Source organism: Lontra canadensis, unplaced genomic scaffold (assembly GCF_010015895.1).
Source record: "Lontra canadensis isolate GAN:19392208 unplaced genomic scaffold, GSC_riverotter_1.0 scaffold52, whole genome shotgun sequence".
Classification (NCBI taxonomy): Eukaryota; Metazoa; Chordata; class Mammalia; order Carnivora; family Mustelidae; genus Lontra; species Lontra canadensis.
Genome location: NW_022631046.1, coordinates 10641821 through 10651607, shown reverse-complemented (window position 1 = coordinate 10651607; position 9787 = coordinate 10641821). Strand labels below are relative to the sequence as shown.

General features: G+C 39.2%; 1 protein-coding gene across 1 annotated transcript in view; it reads right to left on the bottom strand.

The window, feature by feature from the left end:
• Positions 1 to 324: 324 nt before the first annotated feature.
• The window catches only part of ELK3 (ETS transcription factor ELK3), a 65932-nt gene continuing 56469 nt past the window's right edge, over positions 325 to 9787 (bottom strand). The window contains exons 4-5 of the mRNA XM_032874277.1: positions 7766 to 7888; positions 325 to 1103 (exon numbers count right to left, since the gene is read on the bottom strand). Coding sequence (XP_032730168.1) covers positions 1005 to 1103; positions 7766 to 7888 — 222 coding nt within the window. The 3' untranslated portion in view covers positions 325 to 1004. The remainder of the gene's footprint in view (positions 1104 to 7765; positions 7889 to 9787) is intronic.

Here is a 9787-nt window from a genome sequence, read left to right as displayed (position 1 = left end):
ATATTACAGAATTGTTAGGTTCATCAACCAGTTTGTAAGCCTCTTCCTAAGCATGAGATGTTTAAACATTAATTATAGTTCCAGGGGTTTAGAGAAACCCAAACTCATAACGATACAGGAAATGTATCAGAGGTGTGATTCTCTATGGAAAACTGGGAGAACCACAGCTAATTTTTTGAAATAAGAATTTGCTTACATAGGAGATACCCCAGGGGCATGGCTAGAATGAATCTGATGTAGATTTCCATCTTAGGTTTTTGTTGGGGGGAGCTTAAAAGATTGTAAACAGAGAGGTGGCTAACCTTTCAAAGTTCATTTAAAAAAAAAAAAATGCACTTTAAAACATTTTCTTTTATGAATGTTTATTTTCTAAATATGGCTTAGTTTCTTTTATAAAAATCATGAAATCAGACATTTACTGAACTTCAGTTCAAAAGAGGTTCTAAGGCAATTCTTATACAATTGAAAGCAAAAAAGAAAAATATGAATATGCTTTCATTTTGCCTACTTGTGAAAAATGATTCTACTAGAGAGCTGTTTGATACTAATTTTTGTCTTTCAAACATTTTTTCTTAATACTAAAAAATATATAAATCATTTACATAAAACTAAATGCAAAGGAAGGCACAGCTGGTTATAGTGTCTATAAGCATAGTACAGCATATGCGGAAATTAGAAGGAAAGCTTCACATCCTTATTAGTTACATTGAAAACCATTAAGAAAAGTTCTTCACTGTCAACAGTGTTCAACACTTAAGAGCTAAGAGGATATAAAAACAAAAACATAAAAATCACTTAATGCCAAACAGATTTTCATATATACTTGAATATAAAAAAAAAAGTTTTAAAAATGCTAACATAAATCTAGACCATCCATGTTATGAAAAGTGCAAACCAAATTAACAGCCGGTTTCACAATGTCCTTCTCATGACACAGGTAAACTAGCCCATGGGGACAAATTTGTTTCATCAGTTAATAAGTCTTTAACTGTGGCCAGATGTCATCAGGATTTCTGAGAATTCGAAGAAAGCAGTACTGGAGAAGCAGCTCTATCCAGACTGGGGATTGGCACTGGCATGTGGCCATTAAGCAGTGTTGGAAACTGTAGGGGACACAAGATTTTTAAAATAATTATTACAGATCCATTGGGACAAACTTAATTTCTCTACATTCCTAGACAGACCATAGTGAATCACCCCTGGGACTGATGGGTTGCAAATTATTGTGCAGAATGCGATCAGGATTACATACAGCAAACAGGAGATAAGGCCCAGAAAATTTCCCTATTTTATATGCCTAGTCCACTAGGAAAAAAAAAATGTACATATGGTGCTAAAGCATGTTCTAATACTCCTTTTAAAAGGTTCCAAGCTACTTAGAATGCTGATTTGCTTTAAAGTAATTTTGTGGTTTTTTTGTTTTGTTTTTTGCTTTAATTTTGAAAACCACAGACAACTGACTGCTGATTCACATGTAAAACTTCTAATACTTCTAATACTCTATTTTGAAAATGGCCATTGTTTTTCCAGAGTACTATATGATGCTTCTCAGTAACTGTTAAAAATGAGGAATGTTTTAGCTTAAAATATTTAGAAAGCAAGAATATATATTGAAGCTGAGAAAGTATTTTTTAAATTACAATGATAAATAATATCAAACTTAATAGATCACCCTTAAGTGACAAAAGAATAAAGTTAATTTCTGTATTCTTGGTAACTAAGATGATAAATGGGATAAAAAAGTATATGCTTTGGTAACCTTCCAGTCTAAAGGAAATACCACCACTGTACCCCCCAACTGAATAAGAATAATTAAAGGCCTCTTTTTAATACATAACTGTTCACAGCTAGATTTTCGCTGTCCAGAATGACATGTGCCAAAATGATTTCCAGGTTTATCTTCCAGCTTTATTTTTATTTAGTCTAGATAGGTTAATATTAAAGGTCAACATTATAAAACTGCAGAGCCTGGCACAAGTTAGAAGTACAATAAATATAGAATATATTTCAATTTTCAAACTATTTCCATAACTGTTAATGTCTCATACCTTACAGTTTATTGGTGATTGTCATTTCAGTTCGTATCTAGGAGCTTGTAAAGTAAGTTTGGTTATCCCCATTTGACAGAAGAGAAGACACAGCTCAGATAAGTTCAGAGTGGTTAAAGACTAATAAGCAGTAAAGCCAAATCTTAAACTTAAAAGATCCTGTGCTTTTTGTACCAAACTGGCCAACTTATTTTTGGCAGGGCTTGGTGTGAGTGTGCTCTTTAAATACTCTTTCAATTTCTTTAATGGTCATTGGCATATTCAAGGTTTTTGTTTCTTTTCTGACACTTTGGAATTTTAGTAGTTTGTAGAGTTTTATCCATTTCAATTGGATTATCAAATCTATTTGCATATATAGTTCATACTCTATTAAGATCCCTGCTCTTAACTACTATTCCCATTGACTTAAGAGTGAACACAGGATGAAGAGGTTTTGAATATTCATTCTCTTAGCTTATTTGCAGTCTTTTCTCATTTTGTTTTTTGTCCATCTTATTGGTGTTTTCAAAAGAAGCAGCTTTTCGTTTTGTTAATCTTCCTGTTTTAAAAAGTACGTTACTGATTTCTGCCCTCTGCTCTTTATTTCTATACACTCAGTTGTAGTTTCTCTTGCCTGTCTCTTCTGGCCTTTTTCATCTTTATTGACTCCCTACCTCCACTAGCTTAAGTTGCAACATTTATCCCAAACTTTTGTTCTCAGCCTTCCTTTCTCCTGTGCTGGCCTCAACAATCCTTTCCTGCTGTCAGTTAGACATCCCTATCAATGTGTCTTCACCAAAAACCTGCTATTCCGCATTCACTCTTAAGTTGGTGAGAGTGGTGATATGACCATGACCCTAAAAACTTCAGTCAGGGCTCTGCCACTTACTAATGTGAGGTCTTGGGTCAACTGAGCAATGACTCTGCGCTTTTTGTTTCCTTATCTTTTCAGAAAGAACTGTTGGGAGTACAGTTGACTCTTGAGCAACACAGGTTTGCAGATTTTTTTTTTTTTTTTCAGTAAACACAGTATAGTACTGTAAATATATTTTCCTTAACAATTTTCTTTTCCCTAGCTTACTTTATTATAAGAATACAGCATAATAATACATATAACATGGAAAATGTGTGTTACAGTCAACTGTTAAGTTTTTGAAAAGTCAGAAGTTACATGTGGATTTTCAACTGTGAGGAGGGGGTCAGCATCCCAATCCCCACATTGTTCAGGGGTCAACTGTATTAAATCAGAAGCCATGAAAAGTGCTTTGAACAACATTTAACATACCCTAGCCCTCAATAAATGTTAACTGCTTACTTATAGCATTTCCAGTCTTTTAATCACATAAGTAATCTTTGCCTCGTCCTAATTTTCACTTTGCCTCCTACTCCTCAAACCCAACTAAAAGTCTTTCTCTCAATTTTACCTCTGGAATGTCTTCTAAATATATTCGTATTGTTCTAAGATGATTTTTCCCTCAGTATTTGCAGTAGTATAAATATTCCTCATATCTTCCTGTACCTTACACTTTTTGCTTTTTCTTCAGTCCTTCCGTCTTGCTTGTATCAGCAATATCTTTCTAAGATAGAGATTTTAGAGGTGCCTGGGTGGCTCTGTTAGTAGGTGCTTTTTGTTCAGATCCCAGAGTCCTGGGATCGAGTCACATGTCAGGCTCTCTGCTCAGCGGGGAGTCTGCTGCTCCCTCAAATAAATTCTTAAAAAAGTAGTATAGTAAGATCTGTTCTTTTATCTCCAGCTTAGAAAACCTTCCATTGTTTTCGAGAGACTAAGGTGGAAAATCCTGAGCATACCATTCAAGGTCCACAGCCACCCAGTCCCTTCCTAGACAATGTTCTTGCATATCCAGATCAGGTAGATTATCTAGAAGGTGTTTTCTCTCTCCCAAAATCCTATCCTTTTTTCTCAGCTTAGGTGCCACTTCTTCCATGGAGCCGCCTTCTAGTCCCCAGCTAGAAAGTTACTCCCTGTTGGGTTCCTATAACATTTTGTTTATATATCTATTATAATATATAGATATAGATTATAAATATATATATATTTATAACATATATATATTCCCCTACAATCCCTAATAACAATGCATTACAAATATTTTCTGGGTTAGATCTGTTGAATTAAAATATTCAGAAAATATTCTCAATTGAAAACTTAATTCTAGGGGTGCCTGGGTGGCTCAGTTGGTTGGGTATCTGCCTTCAGCTCAGGTCATGATCCCTGGGTCCTGGGATTGAGCCCCATAGTGAGCTCCCTGTTCAGTGGGGAGCCTGCTATCCCTCTCCCCCTGCCATTCACCCCACTTATGCTCTCTGGCTCTCTGTCAAGTAAATAAAATCATTTAAAAAAAAAAAAAAACCCTTAATCCTGCCATGTTTTCAAGATATTATCTGTACCTATGCTAGATTTGATGAAAATCTGTTTCAGAAGTGGAACAGACACCCTGTAAATAAGCTCAAAATGCCAAACTGTTCAGACCAATATCGTTTTATTTTTAAATATACCTCTTCCAGAAAGGCACTAATATCTTCTCTCCCCTTCCCTTAAATTCTTCAGTATCTGCTGTAAGTTGCTTCAATAATTACATCAGTGGACCTTCTGTGCAAAATCTCATCAGCTTTGTCAACTCTTACCCTGAATAAAGATTCTGATCTACTTTCCAAGCCTCACAACAGGAAATTTGCCAGCATAATTTAAAACTTATTGTAGCCTTCCTCCATGTCTAGTATATACGGAAGATTGTTGTTGTTGTTGTTGTTTAATTTGTTAGACAGAGATCACAAATAGGCAGAGAGGCAGGCAGAGAGAGAGCGGGGGAAGCAGGCTCGCCGCTGAGCAGAGAGTCCGTCGTGGGGCCCAATCCCAGGACCCTGAGATCATGACCCAGCCAAAGGCAGAGGCTTTAACCCACTGAGCCACCCAGGTGCCCCACATAAGGTTTATTTTTAAAGAAAAATAGTTCAAAAGGGGCACTGCTGAGAATCTGAATTTTGAATATTCCTCTTACCATGTTTTATTTACTATTTTCAAAACTGCTATTTTCAACTTTTTCACAACTGCTTTTATCATGGGAAGAGTAATATTTTAAAAAGTACAAAGTTGTTTTTCCTTAGTTTTATGGACCCCAATCACAGAAAGAGGGCACAAGGCCCTGCCAACAATCCTCTAAACATGATTGTTTTCCCCATTCCTACCTCCCATTTGTGCTTTTGGTTGTTGTTTTGTTTTTTGTTTTTTGGTTGTTTTTGAATGGCTCTGGTAGGACAGGTACATTTTGTGAAATTAAAATTCTGAGTAGATGGCCTTTCAATGCAGCAATTTCTTCTGCAGAATTCTAGTTATAAATTAGGAACCACTGGTATCCTGTGGTTCTCAAAGTGAATTCCGAGAGCAGCAGCATCACTAGGGTCTTGAAACAATATTATAATCAGGCCTGTCCCACACCTTCTAAATCAGAAATTCTGAGGCTGGGGCCCAACAAACTCTTTTAACACACTGCCCAAGCGGATACTGTTGCATGTTACCTTTGAGTGCCATTGGTCTGCAGTGGTGACTGAAGAGAAAAGGGTGTGTATGTGTGTCCAAGACCCAGAGCTCCAAATACCCTGCTATTGTGTAGAAACCCTATGGATATGAACCACTGTTACTGTGAGGAGTGTTGATGGGCTGGGAAAGGTTTAGTATCCAGGGCAAAGGATCCCAAAGAACTCCCAAACAAAAGTTCTCCCTGGCTTCCTTGGGAGATCACCAAGCCCTGTACCAGTCAGGTCGCAGAATTCTCAGTAAGGATGGAAGTGAGATTCCATTCATTATTCACAAATATCTAGTGAACCCTATGGAGGCTTTCATGGATTGTAGGACTAAAGTAAGATTGCAGTCCATGTACCCTTGGAGCTTACCATACACATGGCACCAAACAACTCCTTCCTTTGGCTCTCCTTAGGAGCTCTAATACTAGAATACTGTTGCTCCATTCTGAATACTTGGAGGAAATAAGGTCTTTCAGTTCTCCACCAAAAGTTTACTACCCTAAACCTTTTCCTAGTACTACATTTGCTCACTGCTTCTAGTTCTTGTTTCTCTGCTGGAGTTAAAAGGGCTAAGAATCAACATGTTGGCTGTGTATGACCATAGCTCAATTTTCTTGTGATGAGAAGAGGGGCCAAAAGAGAAACCTGATTACCTAGGGATATACAGTCACATCCTGACAACCCTACCTCAACCTTACTGGGAAACCAGAGAAGCAAGATAGCAATCAAAACCTCTTTAGCTCCACCTTCTTCTGAGACCCTAAATCCCAGCATGTATAGCTCCTGGCACAGAGGGGATCAGTACTAACCTTGATAAGCAAAATGACCCATGCTCAAAAATGCACAGAGATCTGATCTTTTTAACACTCAGTTTCTTAAATATTTAACTTTTTTTTTTCTTTTGTTTTTTTAAAGATTTTATTTATTTATTTGACAGACAGAGATCATAAGTAGGCAGAGAGGCAGGCAGAGAGAGAGGAGGAAGCATGCTCCCTGCTGAGCAGAGAGCCTGATGTGGGGCTCAATCCCAGGACCCTGAGATCATGACCTGAGCCGAAGGCAGAGGCTTTAACCTACTGAGCCACCCAGGCGCCCCTTGTTTTTTTTCCAAAGTAACCTCTACACCAAACATGGGGTTCAAACTCACAATCCTATGATCAAGAGTCACATTCTCTACCAACTGAGCCAGCCACGTGCCCAATTCCTTGGTGAATTCTTAAGTATCCACTCATTTAGTCAGTGATAATTACTGAGCATCATTTGTGTGCCAAGCAATGTGGCCAGACACGGGGTGGCAGCGGGGGGGGGGGGGGGGGGGCGGGCAGGTGCTGCTGTAAACAAGAAACAAGATGCAGTTCTGGCCTTTTGAGGGCCCACAGTCTAATGGGGGAGATTGCCAGGTGACTAGGCCATTGTAATACAAAGTGGTTGGTGCTAGATGCAACGGGAACAAAACTACATCTAGCTTGGGTGAGCCAAACTGGGGAGGGGTGGGAGGCGCAGGCAGGCATGGGATTCAGGGTGGATGAAACAGGCTAGAGTTAGAGGGGGTTTTCACTTACCCCAGTTTCACTTCACTCCTGTCCCTAGGACCCTTTCTATTCTCAAGGGAGAAATACTGATTACCACACAATCGCAAGTAATGCTACTGCAAGATTCTAGTGTGGGAATGAATAATAAATGCACCTACCCAGTAACAGGAGTTGTGCAAGATGAAGCACATTTGGTTAAAAACTAAGACTGTTTTTAACCAAATGCCCTGGGTGCTCCTTTCTTGTTACAGAACAAGGAGAACTTGATGACGATTCATAGAATCATGCAGATAACTCTTCTATTACAGTATAGAGACCTTCTTCACTGTTTTTGTTTCTCAATTCAAGTGGTGTCAGTACATTGCTTCATTTTTTAAAGTTGTCCCTTTTCCTTGATAAATTTCCAGTTTTCATAGTCAATGAAGATACCCAAACCCTTTCAGAATTAATGGTTCCATTTGCGATATCCGACATGAATATGCCATTTCTGCCTCGATGAAAATCTCTGCCTCTGAAGGCTGGGTTTGACAGCACCATTAACTCCCCGTGGAAACTTAACATTTTACCCAAAGGTAGGCTAGAACTCTGTTACCTTTACAGTATTTATTGGGAAACACACCCTTTAGAAGGTGGATGTTTAAACATTCATTTCTAAATGCTCACCTGGAAAAGCGTGTTTGGCCCTTGCAACCGGGCGGGACTCAGTGGAGCAACTGGACTAAGGCTGCTCCAGAAATGTATGCTGGATAGCAGTGGACTCGGGGTCAGAAGCAATCCATTTGGTGTCTGGGAAAGAAAACACATACACAGGTTTTGATAAAGGTATCACCTGATTCTGGCCACAATCAGCAGTGCGGCTAGGTACACTAGCCACGAACCAAGAAACAAGCCCTCCCATCTTAGGAAAATCTGACAACTACGTAATTTCTGCAAGGCTGCGCACCGTTTAATTTTCTTCAGTTCTGATGGTATTAGCAATTTTATAAAGGCGCAAAGTATGGACAATTTACCTTCCCTAAACACTCTGAACACTGTAAAACTCAAGTTTATAGCAGTATTCATCCAGATGGTTCCTTCAATTTATTTCCCTTCCCACATTAAAGATGATTTAGTGTACAAAATGGGATTCCGTGAAGGGGCCTTTTTTTTTTTTTTTTTAAATCTATATTTTATTTTCCTACAGTGGACATCCATTACACACATTTTAAAGGGCCTCTCGAGCTTCACTTTCATGGGCATCAATGGTCCTTTAAGATTTTAGGACCTGTTGTTAAAATACCCTGTAGCAGCTTCTGCAAAAATTTTGAACTGGGTTTTCCAAAGATTCCACTCCGGATATGAGGCTGATGAGAATTCATCTCCCTGGCAATGGTTTGGAGGAGGAAAAAAATTCTTTCTTGTTAGATTGGGTGTAAAGCCAAAACTCTGGGTTTCCCAGGAGAGTGCCAAGGACTGCATTTGCTTGCACACACACAGCAGGAGTCCTGGCCTGCAAGCGAGCTGGAGGACAGAAGAAACAACTCACCCCAGCTGGTATGTCTGCATGGCCTTTGTTCTCCGCTGAGGCAAACTCCCTGGCCCATAGTGGTTTTGCACCTTTGCTGACTTGAAGGAGCCCCTCAGTGGTTTTGTGATGTCAGTAAGGTGCTCTGTGTAAGAAGCACCACAGCAAAGGCGCCAGCATTGCCGATGACATCACTCCGGATGCTAAAGTGTTATTTTTTCCTAGAATTGGCCCCAGCAGCTTCGTTAATTATCGAGAATATCTGGCATAAACCTAAGTCGAAAGGTCTGTTCCGCAGAGACAAACATCCAAAGGTTCTCAAACTGTGACACTGCTGGAAGGTCAACTAATTTATACCATGTTGAGTCTTCGGTTCCACAGCATTTCCTACACATGGAATAACCTATGAGGTTACTAGAATAAATACATGTTTTAGATAAGCTTCCCACTTCTAATCCAAGGCAGTTTTACAAATATGCCGGGCCATCTGGTCTGGTGATTAAGACTGAATGCTTCAGCATGGGCTCCGCCAGGGTTCCGACCTCAGAACCACTACTTACCACCTAGGTAACTGCTCTATGCCTTGGTTTCCAAATCTATAAAATGGGAAGGAAAAAATGCCTACCTTAATGACTGCTGGGAAAATGAAATAAGATGGTGTACGTAAAGCTCTTAATATGTGCCTGGCACATAACAAATGCTCAGAAGTGTTGATCACAAGTGTACCCAACATACTTATTCAATGAATTTCATCTGTTCATGGGAGAAGTTCTCAACGTGTGTATAAAAGTACTCAGGGTTCTGAAACCAGTCAAGTCAGCCAGTACCTTCAAGGCTCCTCTCAGTCATATTAGGCTCAAGTCCAGAAACTCAGGTCATCTGAGAACTAACATTTGCTTGTTACTCTGGAACGAAAATCCAGCCACGTTATGCCACGTTAACATTCAAAAACTAGTGTGTTCAGGGCCTCCAGTTTACCTACCAATGAAGGTCCCAAAGCTCTTAAGAGACCGTAAGTCTTCTAGATTACAAAACCTACCTTCCTCTTATTCATGGCCATAAATACACATCCACTCCATTTTAATCCTTTGAGCAATACATGAAGTTTTATTTTAGTCTAAAATGTGTACCCAGGTCTGGATGTGAGATGTTTGCACATCCGTTTCAAAGGGATACAGGAC